General features: G+C 51.0%; 4 protein-coding genes across 4 annotated transcripts in view; 2 read left to right on the top strand and 2 right to left on the bottom strand.

The window, feature by feature from the left end:
• Positions 1-21793, bottom strand: part of LOC306815439 (Fc receptor-like protein 4) — a gene marked incomplete at its 3' end in the record, with an annotated part of 222821 nt that overhangs the window by 107397 nt on the left and 93631 nt on the right. The window lies entirely within an intron of this gene.
• On the bottom strand, positions 11598-12530 carry LOC306815431 (olfactory receptor 14A16-like; the record flags this gene model as incomplete). The annotated part of the gene is made up of 1 exon (XM_079331991.1): positions 11598-12530. The coding sequence occupies one exon, from the start codon at positions 12528-12530 to the stop codon at positions 11598-11600; it is 933 nt and encodes a 310-aa protein (XP_079188117.1).
• LOC306815430 (olfactory receptor 14A16-like) overlaps positions 19056-21793 on the top strand; it is a 44728-nt gene continuing 41990 nt past the window's right edge. The window contains exon 1 of the mRNA XM_079331990.1: positions 19056-19122. Within this exon, the coding sequence (XP_079188116.1) occupies positions 19108-19122 (15 nt within the window). The 5' untranslated portion in view covers positions 19056-19107. The remainder of the gene's footprint in view (positions 19123-21793) is intronic.
• LOC306815432 (olfactory receptor 14J1-like) lies at positions 20096-20860 on the top strand (the record flags this gene model as incomplete). The annotated part of the gene is made up of 1 exon (XM_079331992.1): positions 20096-20860. One exon carries the CDS (start codon positions 20096-20098, stop codon positions 20858-20860), a length of 765 nt encoding a protein of 254 aa, XP_079188118.1.

Here is a 21793-nt window from a genome sequence, read left to right as displayed (position 1 = left end):
AAGGGAAAGGTGTCTTTGATGCTGAGCAAACATGGATGTGTTTCAGGAATGCAAGGGGCCAAGACCTGAGCCCCAGCCCCTGGCAAGGCAGATCCTGTCCCTCCCTCATTGCTCAGGGCTCTTCCTGGGGCACTGGGCTCTGGGGATGTGCAATGCCAAGGGCAGGACCATGGGGTGGCCCCTGCCAGGCTGCTGAGCAGGGACAAGGAGGCAATGAGGCCCCAGCACAGCAAGGCTCACTTGTCCCCTGCTGGCCTCAGGCCCAGGGCCAGCAGCCATGGCCCAAGTGCTGCAGCAGTTGGCTCTGGCAGAGCCTTTCAGCTGCTGCCCATCCCTGTGCCCTCTGCAGCCCAGGCTGTCCTACAGTGTCCATGCCCTGCCCTCTGTCCCTGCAGGCTGTCGTCATCCCCTGGCTGCCTCAACTCGCTGCCCCTTCCTTTGTTGACAGCTCTGCATTCTGCCTGCCTCTGCCTGGCCACACAATGCCTTGGGCTGCTCCAGAATTTTTCTGAGGGACATGTTGCCCAACAGCCCTACCCTGACACAGAAATTCCTTTCTCCTTCTGTTCAGTGCAGACTACCTAAGCTTGGCATCAATCCTTCCTTTCTCTGTTTTCCACTATGTCAGAATTATCCACCATCTCTGAATTGTCCCTTCAATCCCTCCCAGGGCTCTCTTCTGCTGTCCTCAGTCTCCACTCCACTGAGCACTGAGCTCTTTTGTCCCTGTATATTTGTCATTTGCTTGAGGTTTCCAAGCCCCACCTCTGGAGATCTCTGGCTCCACTCCAAGGTGTTTTCAAATGAAAAAATTCAGCTCATAGTGTAAGAAAATCACCAGAGTAACAAGGCCAGCCAGACCTCTCTCTTCTGGCTACATTTGTCTGGGAGCAATCCTTGGATAGATAGAATTTAGGAGGCCAAATTCCAGTTTCATCCATAGCCCCTGGATGAGAAGTCCAGTTCTTTTCCATAGGAAGGAAAGCACAGGGTTTCAGTGTTTCATGGACTGATGAGACGCTGCCCTTCTGATGTCAAGGTCAGCTGGATATGTCAGGTCACCCCTGGGAGGCCAAACCAATCAGACCTGTTCCATCTTCCCTTACCTTAAGAGGCCCAGAGTGTCACAGTGTTCTCCTTGCTTCTGCAGTGTCACAATGGCCCTTTGATTCCATGAGGCCTCACAGTGTCACAATGGTCTCCACGGTTCCATGGGACCTGGCAATGGCCCAATGGTCTCCATGGATACACGATGCCCTGCAGGATCACAATGGCCGTTTGGCTGCACAAGGCCCTGTAATGCAACAATGGCCTCTTGGTTCCACACAGCCCTGCTGCTTCGCACTGGCCCCTTGAGACCATGCGGCCCAGCAGTACCACAGCGATTTCCTTGGTTCCACAAGGTCTCACAGTATCACAATTGTCCCTTGGATCCGTGGAGCCCTGCAGTTTTATAATGGCCCATTGGTGCCACAGAGTCTCCAAGTTGTCACAATGGTCTCCATAGGAAGGAAACAGCTGAGCCCCAGTGTTACAGAGGCAGATGAGGGACAGTCACCAGAGGCCAAGGACAGCCAGACCCTTATCCTGGCAGCTTTCACTTGGGAGAAATCCTTGGATGTAGAGAGTTTTGGAGGTGGAATCCCAGTTTCAGCCATGGATGCCTTGTCAAAATGGATAGGTTTTTTTTTTCCATAGGAAAGAAAAGCAAAGCCCAGGTATTTTGGAAAAGATGAGAATTGTCTGCCCATGGGCCAAGCCAGCTGGACCTGTCTCCCCTGACACCTTTCATCTGGGGGCAATACTTGGATGTAGGTATTTTTGGAGGTGGAATCTCAGTTTTGGTTTTATGTGCCTGGAATGAAAGGAGAGTTCATTAGGAAGGAAAGTACAGAGTGCCTGTGTTTCAAAAGACACATGAGAGGCAGCCCTCAGGAAGCCAAGGCAGCCAGACTTGTCAGTCAGCTGGCAGCTTTGTTATGGGAGCTGAAATTGGATATAGGGAATTCTGGAGGTGCATTCCCAGGTTTAGCCATGGATGCCTAGAGGAGAATGATGGTTCTTTTCCATAGGAAGGAAAGCCCAGAGTCCCAGTGATTCAGTTGCAGATGAGAAGAGACCCTCCACATGCCAATGTCTGCCTCACCTGTCAGGTGGCCCCCAGCAGGTGCAGCCAGCCAGATCTGTTCCACGTTCCCTTGGTTCCGCGAGACCCCACAGTGTCACAATGTTCTCCTTGAGCCCATGAGTCCCTGAAGTGACACAATATTCTCCTCGTCTTAATATTCTCCTTGTCACAATATTCTCCTTGCATCTGTCATCATGCAGTGTCATCATGGCCCCTGGGCTCCATGCAGCTTTGCTGTGTCACAAGCGCTCCTTGGTTCTATGGGCCCACAGCTTCATCACTGACCCTTGGTTCCATAGGGGTCCTGAGTTTCACAATGATCACCCTCATTCCATGAGGCACCAGAGTGTCACAATGGTCTCTTTAGTTCCATGAGGTTCCATGGTGTCTTCATGGCTTCCTTGGATCTGCATTGTCCCAACTAATCCATGGTTCCATGAGTTTATGTACTGTCAACAATGGTTCCTTTGTTCCAAAAAGGCCTTGATGTGTCAAAATGGCTCCTTGGTTCTATGACATTCCATAGTGTCATGTACAGAAAATCACACTATGAAAAGTCGGTGTCCATAAAGAATACAGAGGAGTTGTTCAACTTTATTTGAATAAAAGGAAAGAGTACACCAGGGTACATGTCCATGGGGTTCCCTCTCCGGATGCTCCACAGGCTGAAGCCTCCTTTTATCCTAAACTCTTGGTCACAGGCTGCCCTCTTCCTTTCCCCATTGTCCAGGTACAAGGAAGATACAGCAGTTCCAAATGGCCTGTCACATCTTCCCCTCTTGAAACTGTCATTTTATACCAAAGTCCATAACCTCAGGCTCCTGCAGACCCACTTGTCTGTTTCAGGAGCCAGGCTGACTGGGTGCTTTAATAAACCTGTTGCTTCAAGTTAATAGAGACATTAAGACCTATTTCAAAGATGTAAACTTCCGTACCTTCAGTCACTGAATTCCCTTTAAAGATATTTGCCTATCAGTCACACTGGCCCCATGGTTCCAGGAGGTTCTGCAGAGTCACCATGGGGTCCTTGGACCTGCATTGTCACAACTGACCCATGGTTCCAGGAGCTTCCGCAGTGTCACCATGGTCACTGTCAGAGGCTGGATGAGATCAATGTACCAGACACCTCGGGATGAGCTGTCAGTCAGTCACACAGTGGGCTGGTGCTGACCCAGTCTCTGATTGCCTGAGCAATCACAAGTCTTACCTGGGGGGAGGCCCACAAATGCCCAGGGGCTCAAAACACGGAGCAGGCACTGAGCCCATGGTCCGTACCCTGCCTTCTGCTGGGGTCTGTGTCTCACCCACACTGGAACCCAAAGAGTTGGTAGCCATGTGTGTGTCTCTCTATAGAGCTTCTGTCTTTCTGTCTCTCTCTCTCTCCTCTCCTAATGCTCTTTATATGGAACAGTTTTGGGTATCTCAACAACTGAAGTGTTTAATGCTTTCTATGGTTACATGGATTAAGCTAATGAAGTTCCTGCAATGACAAGTGTTTTATGTTGAATTGGATGTTGTATTAAATACTTTTCAAGCATTCCTTGATTTTTCTATACTTTGCCAGTAAAATTTTGTGTCATTTTGTCCTCTTGAGTATATCTGGCTGGGGTTTCTCCTGTGCACCAAGCTTGAATAAAGAAACTTTTGGTGACCCTCAGTATTTCAGTGTTCTGGGGTGTTACAGCCCCCCAGGCTCACAATGGCCTCTTTTTTCCATGAGGCCCCACAGTGTCACACTGGCCCTTGGTTCCATGAGCATCTGGAGTGTCACACAAGGTGATGCCATTTGTCCTTGCTGCCCCTCCCATCCCAGTGCCACAGGAACAGCCCCGAGCCACCCGTGAGGAACAGACACTGCTGGGCCAGGCCTGGGCTCAGCCCTTGGCTTTTCTGCTGCCTCCAACCAGCCCAGGCCTTGCTCAGCATTGCAGTTCCTGCTCACAGCCTTTGGCTCCTTCAATCCTGCCCTCAAGGATCGGCTCTCACCAGTCCCTGGGGAGCCTTTGGCAGCCCCTGCTCTCAGTGGGGCCACTGATGCTCCAAGGGACTTGGAGTTTTGCTTCTGACTCCTTGAGCAGCTTCTTCAACCTTCTCTCAGTGCCTGAGGGTCCTGGACTCAGGCCCAAATCCACCATGGGGATCATTAAAATACAGAAAGTTTTCAGGAGCTCTTCTCCTGTCTTTATTTGTCATCAAGTCTCCAGGGCTTGTGCAGTTGTTTGGAGTCAGTTTGAAGTTCTGTTAAGGAGGAAGATTTGAAAGTATGTCTCATGACTTCTTTATTTTCCTCAAGGGAATGTTTTTCTGTTTTTCATTTCAGAGATAAACTGATAGAAGCTTTCCACTGGTGATCTTCGTGCTGAATGTCTGCTTAAGAGCTCTGGGCACAGAGAAGTATGAGCCCCTTGCAGACTGACCAAGTTCAGACAACCTGCTCCTCACCCCCAAAATCACCAACTCTTGTTATCTCCCCCCTGGGACTGGCAACCAAAAATATAAAATAACCTCATTAATTTATCTTAAAAAAAAAGTCATTAAATTATAAAATTATATTTTTATGAGATATAATATTACTGTTCTATAAATTTAAACCTCATTTTTATAATTTTATTAATAAACTTCATATTATTAGCAACCGAATAAATTATTGGTAATTGTTTCTAAGTAAGACAAATCCCCTAATTAACTTATTTCTCCCTCTTTAGGATAATTCATAATATTTGTAATCTTTTTATCATCTTTATTATCAGCTTTTTTTCAGACAGGGTCAAGGTAGGAACTTCAGGGTCCAGGGAGACATTTCTGGGGCACATCTGGGGCAGTTTTGGGTCTGGAGAAAAAATTTAGAAGGAAGTCTGGGCTTCAGAGGGGTACTTGGGGGTCCAGGGAGGCACTTGGAGGTCACAGAGGAGAATCAGGGACCCTTCGGGGTCCGGGCGGACACTGGAGGAGCTCTGTCAGGGCTCTCTAGGGCGTGGGGGATGATGGGAGTTGTAGGCACGGGTATAGTAGGGTGTAAAGAGGCTGCAGAGCATCATGGGAGCTCCAGGCGCAACTGCAATGCCTCTTTGTGAGGCATGGGGCATGATGGGGGATGGAGTCTCAGCTGGAATGGCGTGTTACTGGAACCGTGGAGCATGATGGGAGCTGTAATCCCGGAACTAGCTCTTGCCGAGAGTTTGGAGTTCAGGAGGGCCCTGCAGGGACACTTTTGCCTCTGAACAGTGACTTGAGGTCCTCAGAGGGGAATGTGTAAGATTCAGGAGAGCTTGGAGGGATCTTGGGGAGATCTAACTGGGTTCTTTAGGGCATGGGGCACAGCAGGAATTTTAGACGACTGACTGGGTTATGAGGTGCTCTGAGGTCATGGGGGATGGCAGGAGATGAATTCCCAGAAGTGGCTGTAACGGGCATCTGTGGGGTTGGGAGCATTCCGGGGATTCAGGGATGGTTTGGGGAGGTTCCAAAATGGGCGCTGAGGGTACACTTGGGGATCCTGGATGACATCTATTAGACATATGGGGAGGGAAATACCGGTGTTTTGTGGAACTCGGGGAGTGATGGCTATTGTAGTCCCGGCTCCAATGGGGCTCTATGAGGCCGCGGGGCACGATGGGTATCGTAGTCCCGGCTCCAATGGGGCTCTATGGGGCCTTGGGGCATGATGGGAGTTTGAGGCACAAAGGAAAGATGGCGCTGGCTCCAGGCACAACCCCTGAGGCCCTGATCCCCGGCCTGAACCTCCTTGGTGGCACCTTGGGCTGGCACACACCTGAGCAGTGTGTGTGTTTTCCATTGGGAAAATTAGGAGTTTTAGATTGCTTCAAAAGTAAAAAAAAGTGGGAAAAATCCTGTTTGCTTGAATGGAGGCAGCTCTCCAAGCAAAGCAGGACACAGGTGAGTGAGGGAAGACAGGATGGGGTTGGGGAATGTGGAGCAAGATTGTCCACACTTGGTCAGACCTCAAGGCACAGCTTCTCTGAGCAGGCCAGATATCTTGAGAAGAGACCCTGGATCAATGTCAATCACAGAATGCTGCAATCACCTCTGCTTTAAAGAGAACAGCAATAAAATACACCCTTTAAAATACAAATGAATATTTTTAAGATGCACTTCGAAATATTTTTCCATAACTATTATAAGAAATATTCCTAATGAACGGCACCAGACCAGAGGGAAATCAAGGCACAACCATGGTTTGTTAGGAAACCTCTCAAGAACTCCAAGTCAAAATAAATCAAATAAAAGTTTCCTAAAGTTTTAATGGGTCCCAGGGAGGAACCTTAGTGACAAAGTGTCCCCATACCACAATCAGAGCAGAGAACTGGAAGCAGAGATGACAGGTGGGGACAAAGAGAAGCCAAGTCTTGGTGCCCTGGGGCACAGCAGGGTCTGTGCCACCAAGAGCTCTGAGGAGACACCTTGTCCTGAGCCACTGGGGCCTCCTGGCACAGCCCCAGCAAGGCTGGGCACTGTCACCCCCTTGTCCTGCCCTCAGCATCCCCCCACATCCCAGTGGCCTCAGGGATGTGCTGGGACCAGTCCCTGGGGAACCTTGGTCAGGGATGGCCTTGGGGGCTCCTTCATGCTCCCAGGGGCTGCAGGTTTTTCCAAGGGCTTTGGGTTTTGCTTTTGCCTTGGAGTCTCTGAAAGCTTTGTGCAATCATGGCCTCCAGTTATCTCCTTCAATTAGTCTCTTGAGAGGCTTTGTTAGTAACAACACTCAGTGAGGCTCAATGCCTCTAGGTGCTTCAGCTTTACAAAGATTTTTAGTTTTTCCTTTCCACACTGACTTTCCGAGAACTGAGAAAACTCAGACAAAGAGGGGGTTTCAATTTTTTTTTAAGCAATCCAAATTTTTAAATTTTCCCTACTGCAAAGAGGCACAAGGTGCCACCAAAGAAATTCCTCACCCCCAAGGCAGAACATTGCAAGAAATGTTTGAGACCTTTGCACTCCTTGGTTCCCTGAGGCCTTGCAGTGTCACAAAGGCCCCTTGCTTCCATGAGGTTCTGAAGTGTCACAATGGAGATTTGAGTCTATGGGTCCCTACAGTGTCACAATGCTCTTTATGGTTCCATGAGGCCTTGATCTGTCACAATGGACCCTTGCTTTCATGAGGTTCATTGGTGTCACCATGGTCTCCTTGGTTCCATGAGGCATCACAATGCCACAACACACCCTTGGTTCCATGAGGTTCCTGCAGCAGGACTTCCCCTGTGACATAGCAGAGCTCATCTGTTCTGTCCATCAGCTGGGGCTGTAACTCAGGGCATCTTCCCTCTCTCAGGAATTGCTGAGATCACCCAGGTTGGACATCAGTCTTGTCCTGAGTTCTCTCTGGTGCCAGGGAGGTGGAATTTCCAGCTGACCATAAACATCTTGCCTTGAGAGCAGACTGAAGGGAGATAAGCCTTGAATTTCTGAGTGACTCACACTTCACTTTGCAAACTATGAAAGCCACACAAAACTTTGACAAAGCAAAAGTCTTCTGCATAGTCCCTGCAAAAGGATAGGGCTTATCTGCCAAGTCTGGATGCATCTTTATGCTTACTTTTCTGGAATGTGAGTGAAAGGGCTCCATGTGCACTCCCTCATCAATTTGTTGGTAAGCTACATTGACTCCTGATCTCTGCTATTTCTTCACTACCTGTAATATGTTAACTTTATTGTGCTCAGTGTTTCTATCTACCTGCTCTTATTTTGTTTATCTTGTGCAGTAAATAGTCAATTTAAAGTCTCTTGTCTGTTAATCTTGAGTCCATTCAGTAAATAATTTCTTTTATAATATACTTAATTTTCTATTCTTAAGAACTTAGTAGAAAAAGCAATTTGAAGTGCGGTTCGCCTGAAACAGAGCTACTGCCAGAAACCTGAGCATAAGACAGGACTTGTCTGAGCTTTCACTACATTTGTAAAAACATATTACATTAAAAAAATGAGAGAAGAATTTTTTCCCATTTCTTTTTTTCCTCTTTATGCACTGATATCAACAATTTCAATTTAGCTGATCTTGAGCACCTCCTAATGTAGTCAGAATAGATACAAAAATCAAGACCCTTTATGGCTGACCATCAATCACACTTTGTCCCTACCCCAACCCCACCATTTCCCTTATCCAACCCCTGGCACTCAGAGCAGTCCTGTGCAAATCTGAGCTTCCTCCAGCCCAGGCTGTACGTGCAGCTTTCAGCTCCTTGGCACCAACTCCCACCTGCTTTCCTTGCAGAAGGAACTGCCTGAGACACAGAAGGATGTTCATTTATTGTCAGCAAACACAACCAAGGGAAGGCACAGCTCCATAAAAACCAAAGTCCTTCCTCTCTCTGCTGGATATTACATCCACTTTCCTTAGCAGACAGTCTCATAGCAATGGAAAACACGTTCTGTTCTCAGCACAGATCCTGAGATGCCCCAAACCCTCCCTGTCCAGATTCTGCCCAGATTTGCTCTTTGCACACACAAGTTGCACGCTGAAGTCACGCGCTCCCTCAATGCCCAGAGGAAGAAAAAGAGACAAAGTGGCTGCAGAGCTTTCTTGTGCACAGCTACAGCTGCACTAATGCCCATCTTCTGGGCTCATAGGAACTTGATCCAACAACCTCTGCAGTATCTGTTCCCTGGGTAGAAATCTGTCTGGATGGCTCTGTGTTCTCCATCAGCTCTTGGCTGGCACTGCCAGGCTGGCATGAGGAGCCCCTCAGCCTTTCCTGCTCCAGGCTGGACAAGCCCAGCTCCCTCAGCCTCTCCTAACAGCCAAAGGGCTCCAGCCCCACCTTGGAAGCCCTTCCCTCACCCTGCTCCAGCTTCCAGACATCTTTGCTGCCCTGGGGAACCCAAACCAGGCCCCAGTAACCTGGATAATCCATGTCCTTGATGTCCTGGTCACTCAGCCCCAGGTGCTCCTGGCCTGCCTTGCTGCCATGGCACTCGGCTGCCTCCTGCCCAGCTCCTGCCCACCAAGAGATATACTACCAGGGCCTGGTGGATACAGGGAGGGCTGTGGATGTTGTCTGTCAAAACTTTAGCCCTTGACCAAAAGTATTCCCTGGAAAAGAAGAAGCCTGTGGCTTGGATTGGTTCACAATTCCCTGGAGTAAGAACTGTCTGGATGTCCGGGCCCAGAGAGTGGTGGGGAATGGTGCCACATCCAGTGTATGGGCTGTGGCATCCTACAGGGATCAGTGTGGGCCCGGTCCTGTTTAACATCTTTATAGATAGTCTGGAGAAGGGGATTGAGTGCATCATCAGAAAATTTGCACATGACACCAGGCTGGTGTGGATCTGCTGGAGGGTAGGAGGGATCTGCAGAGGGACCTGGACAGGCTGGATCCAGGGCCCAAATCCAACAAGGTGAGGTTTAACAAGACCAAGTGCTGGGTCCTGCACTTTGGCCACAACAACCCCTGCAGTGCTACAGGCTGAGGAAAGAGTGGCTGGGCACTGGCCAGGCAGAGAGAGGCCTGGGGGAACTGATGGACAGCAGGCTGGACATGAGCCAGCAGTGTGCCCAGGGGGCCAAGAAGGCCAATGGCTCCTGGCCTGGGTCAGGAATGGTGAGCCCAGCAGGAGCAGGGCAGTGATTCTTCCCCTGTGCTTGGCACTGGTGAGGCCACACCTTGAGTGCTGTGTCCAGATTGGGACCCCAAATTAGGAAGGACATGGAAGGCCTGGAGCATGTCCAGAGAAGGGCAAAAAGGCAGGTGATGGGTCTGAAACAAGTCCTGTGAGGAGCTGCTGAGGGAGCTGGGGATTTTTTATCCTGGAGAAGAAGAGGCTCAGGGAGACCAGGTGGTGTCAGGGTACAGGTTGGACTTGATGATCTCCAAGGTTTTTGCAGCCTTGCTGATTCTGTGATTCTCTGAAACCACCCCTGCAGCAGTTGCAGGATGAGTCCTGGGCCTCCTCTTCAGAAGCTCCAGCAGCCCAGGTCTCTCAGCTTCTCCAAACAGCCCCAAAGCCCATCCTGTCAGTCCTGCAGAGACTCTCCAGCCCCTCCTCACTGCCCAGAACAGGGAGCCCAACACCCAGACACAGCAGCCCAGATGTGCCCCCCTGGCCTGTGGTGCCTGTGGCAAGAGAGCAGCAGGAGGCACTGCAGGACTCTGCAGACAATTCCTGAAGCACTTGTAGGATGATCCTGCTTCCCAAGGAATGTTCCCATGGTGCCAACTCATGAATTGAAATGGGGAGTAGGGCCAGAGAGAAAAGGGCAAACAGGGATGGACGGTTTTCAGGGGAAGGGACAGGGATGGGCAAGAGGATGAAATCTGGATCAGGGAAGAGAAAAGAAATCAAAGGTGAAGCAAAGGAAATTCTCAGGGCATTTTGGGGGTGACTACCAGGCAGCCCTGGCTCTGAGCAACAATATCTGCAGTGGGACAGGAAACTCACAGCTCATGAGAACAAACTTTCTGGCTGACTGCAAAGGCCACGACAAACCTGAGTGGTTTCCTTCCCATTTCCAGCCCTTGCTGGCCCCAGGGGCTGATGGCATTTGTGCTCACTCAGCTCCATCTCCCCACAGCAGCACCATGGGGGTGCTGACGCCTGCTCTGTGCAGTGCAAACAGGAGCTCCTGAGCCAGTGCTGCCGTGTCTTTGCCTGCAAGGATGCGGCACCTGTGTGAGCTGGGGGAGAGGCCAGGGCTGCAGAGGGGGGATGTTGTTGGCAGGTGCATGAGGACGCTCTGGGATGCTGCCCTGGGCTGTCCAGCACAGTGGGGATGGATCAGCCCCTGCTCTGCTGCTCCTTGCCAGGGTCTCCCCCTTGCAGGGACCTTGCAGAGCACCAGCCATGCTGTTTGCCCCCAGCCTGCCCACGGCCAGCCTGGGGCTGCTCACAGGGGTTTTCTCTGCTCAGCATTGGCCTGACCAAGTGTTGTGGAGAGTGCCTGGCCAAGGAGCCTGGAGTCCCCAGGCCTTGCCCTGAGGCGTCAGTGCTGCCCTAGCAGTGCCCATGGCCTGTCCCTGCTGCAGCCCCGGCACTGCCACCCCCAGGGCTGTGCCTGGCCCTGAGAGCACTCAGGCCCTGCAGCAACATGAGGGGCAGGAGGGCAGCGGGACAGTGGCACGGGAGCAGCACTGTCAACACCAAGTGGTTCTGCTGCTGGGCACAGCTGCTCTGGCTGATCTGTCCTCAGCTCTGCACACAGATACTGATGCTGCATCTCCAGAGGAGGGAACAAAATGGGGATCTGCAGTGAAAACTTTGCTTGGAGATCCTTTGGTTTATTTAAGACCCCTGAGAGTGCAGATGCACATTGTCACATTTTGTTGTCATAGGGAAGGAGAAGAGATACCAAATTAGAAATGGCACAAACAATTACATTTCTTTGTTGACAGTATTAAAAAAAAAAAAAAAAAAAAAAAAAAAGTAAAATAATGTAAAAGAACCACCAAAATGAAACCAGCAAGAAGTGTCAAAGATGACTTTTATTGCAAGTGATTTTCAGAAATTGACCAGTAATTTAATGTTCCTGAAAACAGCCAGTCATCAGTGTCCACACTGCAGCTTTGAGCTCCTGGTTCCTCAGGCTGTAGATGAGGGGGTTCAAGGCTGGAGGCACCACCGAGTACAGAACTGACAGGGACAGATCCAGGGATGGGGAGGAGATGGAGGGGGGCTTCAGGTAGGCAAATGTGCCAGTGCTGAGAAAAAGGGAGACCACGGCAAGGTGAGAGAGGCAGGTGGAAAAGGCTTTGTGTCGTCCCTGCTCAGAGGGGATCTTCAGCACAGCCCTGAAGATCTGCACATAGGAGAAAACAATGAACACAAAACAACCAAATGATAAACAGACATTGACTGCAAGAAACCCAAGTTTTCTGTGGTTTGAGTCTGAGCAGGTGAGCTTGAGGATGTGTGGGATTTCACAGAAGAACTGGCCCAGAGCATTGCCCTGGCACAGGGGCAAAGCAAATGTATTGGCTGTGTGCAGCAGAGCAGTGAGAAATCCACTGGCCCAGGCAGCTGCTGCCATGTGGGCACAAGTTCTGCTGCCCAGGAGGGTCCCGTAGTGCAGGGGTTTGCAGATGGACACGTAGCGGTCGTAGCACATGACGGTCAGGAGGAAATACTCTGTTCCAAGAAAGAACACAAGCAGAAACACCTGAGCAGCACATCCTTCATAGGAGATGTTCCTGGTGTCCCAGAGGGAATTGTGCATGGCTTTGGGCACAGTGGTGCAGATGCAGCCCAGGTCAGTGAGGGCCAGGTTGAGCAGGAAGAAGAACATGGGGGTGTGCAGGTGGTGGCCACAGGCTACGGTGCTTATGATGAGGCCGTTGGCCAGAAGGGCAGTGAGGGAGATGCCCAGGAAGAGGCAGAAGTGCAGGAGCTGCAGCTGCCGCGTGTCTGCCAGTGCCAGCAGGAGGAAGTGGCTGATGGTGCTGCTGTTGGACATTTCTTCACTCTAGGCATTTTCGACGGTTGAAAGAAGACATTGATACACTCAAACAGATTTTCTTGTGTCAATGCAATGTTTTATTCTTACTAATGTACTAAAAAATTCTTCTTCTTCTTTGACGAAATAGCACATCTTTTCCTTTTTTTATTTTTTTTATTTTTTTTTAACTGGGGGTTTAGCTGTTTCCATATTGTCCCTTTAACTGAAAGGGCAGAAATCATCTTCCAGCATTGATCTCAGCCTGACCAATGGGGATCACAGAGGGAATACAGGGCTCCTAGTGCCCCAGTGCAGTCACACCTGCTGGTCTCACACAGCTGGCACGTGGTCATTAAACATCTCTCTATTTCAGTGTGACTGCAGTAAAAACTTGCTGGAAAAATAAGTAGGACTCTTTGAAGGGTCCAGTTTCAAAGTCAGTTTCTTTGAACCCTTCTCTGTTTTCTAGGCACCAGAAGAGGGAGGGTATCCAGCATTGATGTAGCTTTCTGTTGCCTGGAGCAGTGCCTATTGCAAGCTGTTTCTCTCTATCCAGGCCTTGTCCCTGCCAGTTCATGAGCCCACCACAGCCCTGGGGGCTCAGCTTTGCCCTGCACACCCCTCTCTGCACAGAGCACTGCCCAAGGGCATCTCCCTGCCAGCAGGGCCTTAAGGGCAGATCAGACTAAGTGAGATGCTGGAAGCCAAGGTGCTGCTGCTGCTGCTGTCTGCAGGCAGAGAAGGGTGAGGAGGCACTTTGTGAGGGAGATGTGAGGCAGATCTGCTGATGCCCAGTGGGACAGTGCAGGAGTCTCAGTGACACACACACCTGACAGGCCCTTTCCCTTCCCTTGAGGAGAAAGCTGAGAGCAGCCCTGGCCATGCAGCACCATCTCCACAGCAGGAGGAATCTGCCATGATGGGGGTGGCTCCTTCCACCTCCAACTTCTCCCCAAAGTGCATGGGGAGCTCCCAGGCAGGCTGAGAGCTGCCCCTGACAGGTGGCCCATGCCCTGGGCTGGCCAAGAGCCCTGAGGGCTGCAGGAGCTGCTCTGCAGGACAGCCCTGGGCAGCCCTGGCTGCAGCCCCAGCTTCAGCCCCTGCAGCCATCCCTGGCAGCAGGAGCCATCCTGCCCTGTCCCTCTGAGAGTGCCCAGGGCAGCCCTGCTCTGCAGCACATTCTCCTCCTCCTCCTGTGCCTCAGAGAAACTGGGAGAGTCCTCCTGACACATCCCCCAGGCTGTGGGCTGTGCTGGCTCTAGGAGATCCCTCCAGCAGCACAGGGGACATTGCTCTGCACCCACAGACTCACCATGCTGAGGGCTTTGAAGATGTTTCCCTAAGTGAAGTCTCAGCTCAATGTCTTCCCAGTCTTGATTGCCTTTAGTCTGTGCCTGGCTCCTGTCCCTTCAGTGCCTGCAGGCAGTGCCCTCAGCCCTGCTGGGCTGGGAGAGGAGCAGCTTCTCAGCAGAAATGTCTTTTTGAAGCTTTTCCTGGTTGCCATTATCTCCCTCTGTGCCAGGAGACACAACACAACAACTTTGATGACCCTCTCAGGAGTTTGGTCTTTTTTAAATTAGATTCAGTCCCTGAGAGAATGTTTTTCAAAAATCCTCCCAAGAACTCAAAATTAAATTGAAACTTGAAAGTTTCTAGAACTTTTAATGGGTCTCACTGAGAGACAGGACAGAGAAAGTTCCCCATGGTACTAGATAGAGCAGAACAATGGAGGCACTGGTGACAGGTAGGAACAAGGAAAGTAAAGGTGTTTCTGACGCTGAGCAAACATGGATGTGTTTCAGGAATGCAAAGGGCCAAGGCTGAGCCCCAGGCCCTGGCAAGGCAGATCCTGTCCTTTCCTCATTGCTCAGGGATCTTCCTGGGCCACTGGTCTCTGGGGATGTGCAATGCCAAGGGCAGGACCATGGGGCAGCACCTGCCAGGCTGCTGAGCAGGGACAAGGAGGCAATGAGGCCCCAGCACAGCAAGGCTCACTTGTCCCCTGCTGGCCTCAGGCCCAGGGCCAGCAGCCATGGCCCAAGTGCTGCAGCAGTTGGCTCTGGCAGGGCCTTTCAGCTGCTGCCCATCCCTGTGCTTTCTGCAGCCCAGGCTGTCCTACGGTGTCCATGCCCTGCCCTCTGTCCCTGCAGGTTGTCGTCATCCCCCTGGCTGCCCCACCTCACTGGCCCCTTCCTTTGCTGATGGCTCTGCATCCTGCCTGCCTCTGCCTGGCCACACAAAGATTTGGGCTGATCCAGGCTCCTTCTGGGGGACATGTTGCACCACAACCCTGCTCTGGGAAATAAATTTATTTATACTTGGGCTTTCCCAGCTGCTCTTGGCATTAATTCTTTCTTTCTCTGGCTGTTGTCTATAGTGTCAGAAGAATCCACCATCTATGAAACTACCCTCCAAGAATTCCCAGGGCTCTCCTCTGTCTCCACTCCACTGAGCACAGAGCTCCTTTCACCCTACACATTGGTCATGTTCTTTCAGCCTCCAAACACAACCTGGTGAGATCTCTGGGCCCTCTCCAAGGTGTTGGAAAATGAAAACATTCTGCTCATAGTCTAAGGCAATCAGAAGAACAAGAAGGCCAACTACACCTCTCTGTTCTGACTACTGTTGTCTGGTAGCAGTCCATGGATAGACAGAATTTGGGAGGCGAAATCACAATTTTTTGCCAGGGTCCATGGATGAGAAGATTGGTTTATTTCCATAGGTAGGAAGAAACAGTGCCCAAATGTTACAGGGACAGATACGAGGTGAACACCAGAGGCTTTCCTGGCCACTTTTGTGTGAGAGAAACCCTTGCACACCGGGAAATTTTTGGGGTAAGCACCAATTGTAGGCTTGGGCACCTGGAAAAAGGGAAGTTTCTTTTCCATAGGAAGGAAAGCAAGGAAGACCAGTTCTCCAGGGGCTGATAAGTGGCAGCCCTCAACATGCCAATGTTAGCTAGACCTGTCAGGTGATCCTTGGGAGGACAAAACAGCCAGATCTGTTCCATGTACCCTTAGTTCCACAAGGTCCAGTGTCACAATGTTCTCCGTGCTTCTGCAGTCAATGTCATTGTGTCATTCTGTCACAATGGCCCCTTGTTTCCCCACAGTTCCATGAGGGCCCACAGTGTCACAATGACCTCCACGGTTCAATGGGGCCTAGCAATGCCACAATTGTCTCCATGGATCCACGGTGACCTGCAGGATCACAGCGGCCCTTTGGCTGCACGAGGCCCTGTAATGCAACAAGGGCCTCTTTGTTCCACAAAGCCCTGCTGCTTCACACTGGCCCCTTGGGATCATGTGACCCATCAGTGCCACAATTATGTCCTTGGATTTATGGTATCTTACTGTGTCACAATAACCCCTTCATTTCAGAAGGCTCCACAATGTCACCATGGTCTACACAAGAAGGAAACCACTGGACCACCCATTTTAGAGGGGGTGAAGAATGGCAGCCACCAGAGGCAAAGACAAGCCTGTCCTGTCTGCCCTGACAGGCTTTTTTGGGAGCAGTCCTTGGACATATGGAATTTGGAATGTGGAATCCTAATTTTGACCATAAGTATGTGGAGAAATGGATGGTTCTTTTCCAAAGGAAAGCAAGCATGGAGCCCCAGTGTTTCAGGGGCAAATGAACAGTAGCCACCGGAGGCGTAGGCCAACCAGACCCATTGGCCATGGGCACCTGAAGAACAAGGACAGTAGTTTTCCATTTGAAGGACAGCCATGAGCCCCAGTGTTTCAAGGGCTCATGAGAAGAGACCCTTGACATGCCAAGATCGGTTGGACCAGTCAGGCCAAGCCAACCAGACCTGCTACTTCTTCCTTTGGACTCATGTGGCCCTGTAGTGTCATAGTGGCCCCTTGCTTCCATGGGGCCCTGCAATGTCACAGTAGTTCCTTTCTTCTATAAGGCTTTGCAGTGTCAGAATGTTTTCCTTGGTTCCATGGGACTGCACAATGACACAATGGCCCCTTGGTTCCATGAGGCTGCAGAGTGTCACAATGGTCTCCTTGGTTCCATGTAGTCCTGCAGCGTCACGAGGAGCCCTTGGTTCCATTGGGCTCCTCAGGGTCACAATGGCCCCATGGCTGCACAAGGCCCAGCTGTGTCACACTGGCCCCTTGTTTCCATGGGGCCCCACAGTGTAACAACTGTCCTTTGCTTCCATGAAGCCTTGCAGTGTCACAATGGTCTCCTTGCTTCCACAAGGTCCTGCAGAGCCCCTTAATTCAACAAGGCCTTGAAGTGTCATAGTAATCTCTAGTATTCCATGAATGCCCATGATGTCACATTCAGCCTTTGGTTCCATGGGATCCCGCACTGTCACATGAACCCCCAGCTCCATGTGGGCTGCAGTGTCACAATGGTCTTTGTGGTCCAGTGGTGCCAGAGGGTCACAATGGCCCCTTGGTCCCACTGAGCCCCACAGTGTCACTAGGGTCCCCTTGGTTGCACAATTTCCCTTTGGTTTCACAAGGCTTCAAACTTTTAAAATTACCTCCATACTTTCACAAGGCTCTGCTGTGTCATAATAGACCCTTGCTTCTGCAATGTAGGAATGCCCTCTTGATCCCTTGGAGCCTCACAATGTGAAGGCTGTTGTGCCCTTGGATCCATGAGTTTTTGCAGTGCCACAATTGTCCTTAGGTTAGATGGGCCCTCAAAGTGCCATCACAGTCTCCCTGGTTCCATGAGGGCACACTGCTCCAAAATGGCTTCCTTTGTTTCATGGTGCCCTGTAGACTAGTAATGGTCTCCTTGGTTCCACGGTGTCAGAATGGTCCCTGTTTCATGGAGCACCACACTGTCAGAATCTTCCACAGGGTCCCCCAGTGTAACTATGGACCTTTGTTCCATGAAGCTCTGCAGTTTCACCATGGACTCCTTGGTTTTGTCAGACCCTGATGTGTCAAAATGGCCCCTTGGTTCCACAAGGCCCTTCTCTGTCACCATGGACTTTTGGTTGCAGGAGTTTCCATGGTGTCACAATGGTCTCCTTGGATCTGCAGTATCACAGTGGACCATGTGGCTCTGCTGTGTCCAAATGGATTTTGGTTCCATGCAGCCTCACACTGTTAAAATGGCCCCTTGACTCCATGGGATTCTTTTGTGTCAAAACGGACCCTTTGCACCATGAGGTTTCACAGTGCCACAATTGACTCATTGAGTCCCTGAGGCCATGCTGTTACATAATTATCTCCCAAATTATCACCAAAATACCAGAATAAGACTCCTTACTACTAATGTGATGTTAAAGAGGTCATAATTTATTCATGCCTGAGGTCCAGAGGAGGAATAAAAACCTTATCTGGACACATGATTCTAAAAGGGCATCGCTCATATGCAGTTGCTACATGAGTATTAAAAGTTACCCATTTCCATAAAATCCACCACAGCTTCCCTGTTTCAGTCCTTGCTTTTTCTATCACTAAACGCTTCTGCCAGGTTTCTTCCTCTTCTCTTCTAACTGTCCATGCTGGGAAAGCTGCCCCTCAATGCTTATTTCTCTGCTGAAAGTCCACAGGCACAGCAAAAAAACTGAATTACCCTTTTGGTTCCATGTCCAAGGCTTTTTGTGGCCAGCAGAGGCAGGCAGGATGCAGAGATGACAGCAAAGGAAGGGGTCAGCCAGGCAGAGGCAGCCGGGGAATGACGACAGCCTGCAGGGACAGAGGGCAGGGCATGGACACCGTAAGACAGCCTGGGCTGCAGAGGGCACAGGGATGGGCAGCAGCTGAAAGGCTCTGCCAGAGCCAACTGCTGCAGCACTTGGGCCATGGCTGCTGGCCCTGGGCCTGAGGCCAGCAGGGGACAAGTGAGCCTTGCTGTGCTGGGGCCTCATTGCCTCCTTGTCCCTGCTCAGCAGCCTGGCAGGGGCCACCCCAAGGTCCTGCCCTTGGCATTGCACATCCCAGAGCCCAGTGCCCCAAGAAGAGACGTGAGCAATGAGGGAGGGACAGGATCTGCCTTGCCAGGTGCTGGGGCTCAGGTCTTTGCATTCCTGAAAGATATCCAGGATTTCTCAGCACCAGAGACACTTTTCCCTTGTTTGTCCCCTCCTGTCATCACTGCCTCCAGTGTTCTACTCTAACTGGAAAACCTGGGGACACTTTCTCAGTTGTGTCCATCAGTGTGACCCATTAAAAGTTAAAGAACCTTTGGACTTCAAATCTCACTTTGAGTTCTGAAGATCATTTTGAACACACTCTCAGGGACTGAGTTTGATGTAAACATCATCAAAGCCCTGAGAGGGTCAATAAAGTCCTTGTGCTGTGTCTGTGCTTCTGAGCTGGGCAAGGCTCCTGGCACAGAGGGCGATCCTGATAACCAAGAAGAGCTTGAAAATCACATTTCTGCTGATAAGCAGCTCCTCTTCCAACCCAGCAGGTCTGAGGCAGACTGCAGCCTGCCTGCAGCCACCCTGGGCACAGCACAAAGGCACTGAGAGCTTGAATCATTCACGACTAGGAAGATGCTCAGAAGTGGCTGAGGCGGAATCACTGTAGCCCTTGACACAGAAAGCCTCTGGCTGAAGGACAAGGCAGCTGCAGCTCCTGGAGCAATCTCCTAAAGCTGGAACATCCCAATGCCTACAGACTCTGTGAGTACATTCTCTGATTCTCTCTTGTGTAAATCAGCCAGGGGTGCCCAGGCCTGTCCTGCAGAGCAGGGTCCTGCAGCCCAGGGCGCTGTGCTGGGGCAGGGACTCTGCTGTCAGCCAGGGACAGCTCTCAGCCAGCCCTGGGAGCTCCCACAGCACTGGGGGACAAGGTCTGGGTGGAAGGAGATAGCTGGCAAGGCTTGGAATTGTTCTCCTTGTCTGGTAAGGATGCTGCATTGTTCAGAACTCGTGTCATGCCTCTAGAATGACATTTAACTCCAGAACATTTTGAATTGGATTATATAGAAGCACAGTAAGAGCTGTTATTAAATCTACTGCTCTGCATTTCCTGGATGGGAAATTTCACATTGATATGTTCAGGTTGAGAAAAATTAAAAACAAAAATTCTCTACATCATAATAAAAAAGATGAAGGGAACAATCAGCACAGGTTCTCTTACAGGCAGCATCAGTGTCATTTTTCCAGCCTCCTCAGAGTTGCTGTGATGTGTCCATCAGAGAGAGCCTGCAGAAGCAGAGCTAGCCCTGAGCAGTGCCTTGTGCTGGGAGGGGTCTACAGGGCAGAGCTCAGCCTCCAGGGCTGGGCTGGACTCTGGCAGCACTCGCAGAGTCCAGCCCTGGGCACAGGGAAGTAGCTGCTGGAAGGGACAGCTCCAGGCAGCAGAGTCCTGGGCAAGCAGTGGGGGGAAAGTGGCACCAAGCTAGGCTGGGATATTCAAATTCCTCTCAAAACAGAACTATCCATGATTACTTTTTTTACAGATCCCTATGCCAAGACACAGCACATGTCCAACAGCAGATCCATCAGCCACTTCCTCCTGCTGCCATTGGCAGACACGCGGCAGCTGCAGCTCCTGCACTTCTGCCTCTTCCTGGGCATCTCCCTGGCTGCCCTCTTGGCCAACGGCCTCATCATCAGCACCGTAGCCTGCAGCCACCAGCTGCACACCCCCATGTTCTTCTTCCTGCTTAACCTGGCCCTCACTGACCTGGGCTACATCTGCACCACTGTGCCCAAAGCCATGCACAATTCCCTCTGGGACACCAGGAACATCTCCTATGCTGGATGTGTGGCACAGCTTTTTCTGTTTGTCTTTTTCATCTCAGCAGAGTATTTTCTCCTGACCATCATGTGCTATGACTGCTACGTGTCCATCTGCAAACCCCTGCACTACGGGACCCACCTGGCCAGCAGAGCTTGTGCCCACATAGCAGCAGCTCCCTGGGCCAGTGCCTTTCTCTATTCACTGCTGCACACAGCCAATACATTTTCCCTGCCATTGTGCCATGGCAATGCCCTGGGCCAGTTCTTCTGTGAAATCCCACAGACCTTCCAATTTTCCTGCGCACACTCCTACTTCAGGGAACTTGGGCTTCTTGCTGTTTCTGGCTGTTTGGTATTTGGTTGTTTTGTGTTCATTGTTTTCTCCTATGTGCAGATCTTCAGGGCTGTGTTCAGGATCCCCTCTGAGCAGGGAAGGCACAAAACCTTTTCTACCTGCCTCCCTCACCTGGCTGTGGTCTCCCTGTTTGTCAGTACTGGTATATCTGCCAACCTAAAGCCCCCCTCCCTCTCCTCCTCATCCCTGGATCTGGCACCGTCAGTTCTGTACTCAGTGGTGCCTCCAGCCCTGAAACCCGTCATCTACAGCCTGAGGAACCAGGAGTTCAGGGGTGCCTTGAAAAATATGATGACTCTGTATTTTCAGAAGCATTAAACACTCTCTTTTATTCTGTTGAGCATTTTGAATGTAACTCTTTACCATCCCTTCCCCCCACCCCCCGTATTTGTCCATTTTTTTCTTTAGTAAATTATTCTACTGTTGCTGTTTTATATAAGATGTTGTACTATTACTTTATTTTTATCTACTTTTTGTTTTTTTAAACTCAAAGACTTGCAAGAGTTATTTTCCCTGTGCATTTAAATAAAAACAAGGGCCTGCCCTTTCTTGTGTGTCCAGGATCTTCCTCAGCACTTCTCTGTCTCTACAGAGCAGTGCCTGTGAGCAGAGGCAGAGGTGAAGAGACTCCCAGCACAGCAGCACAGCCAGGGACAATGGCCCTGGCTCTCCCCACATCTGCTCTTCCCAACTCCACCCTCTCCTTGCCAGCCCTTCTGTGGCTGTGAGGCTGCAGTGCTCTGGCAGCTTGGTCACTGTCCTGCTGCGTGTCCCTGCTGTGAGCACAGGCAGAGACAGGAGATGGGCACTGCTGGGACACAGCTGGGCTCCAGCACAGCAGCTCCACCACCAAAGGAATCTCCTGAGAGCAGGGCAGGAAAGCCTCACTCTCCTCCAGAGCTGCTATCAGCAATGTGCTCCAGGAATGCTCTGGCAAAGCAAAGCCCAGTGTCTGGGGCAGAGAGGAAATGTGCAGGGGGCACACAGCAGTGTCCTGGCACAGCCAGAGCTCCTGGGATGGACCTCAGGGAGCAGCAGAGCAGGGCCTGGGCTGTGTCTGTTGTGGGCACAGCCTGGCACAGCCCCAGGGAAATTGTCCCACACCAGCCCCTGCAACAACCATACCCAGCACTGGCCTCTGCCCCACCTGCAGGAGGTTGTTTGTCCCTGCATGGAGGGACACCAAGTGACCAGTGAGCAGTGTGTGTTTCCTGTGTACTGAGAATATTTCAGCAGTGCACTGTGTGTGTG

Source organism: Erithacus rubecula, assembly GCF_903797595.1.
Source record: "Erithacus rubecula genome assembly, contig: scaffold_133_arrow_ctg1, whole genome shotgun sequence".
Classification (NCBI taxonomy): domain Eukaryota; kingdom Metazoa; phylum Chordata; class Aves; order Passeriformes; family Muscicapidae; genus Erithacus; species Erithacus rubecula.
Note: the sequence above shows the minus strand (reverse complement) of the source record. Positions and strands in the feature narration are given on the sequence as shown.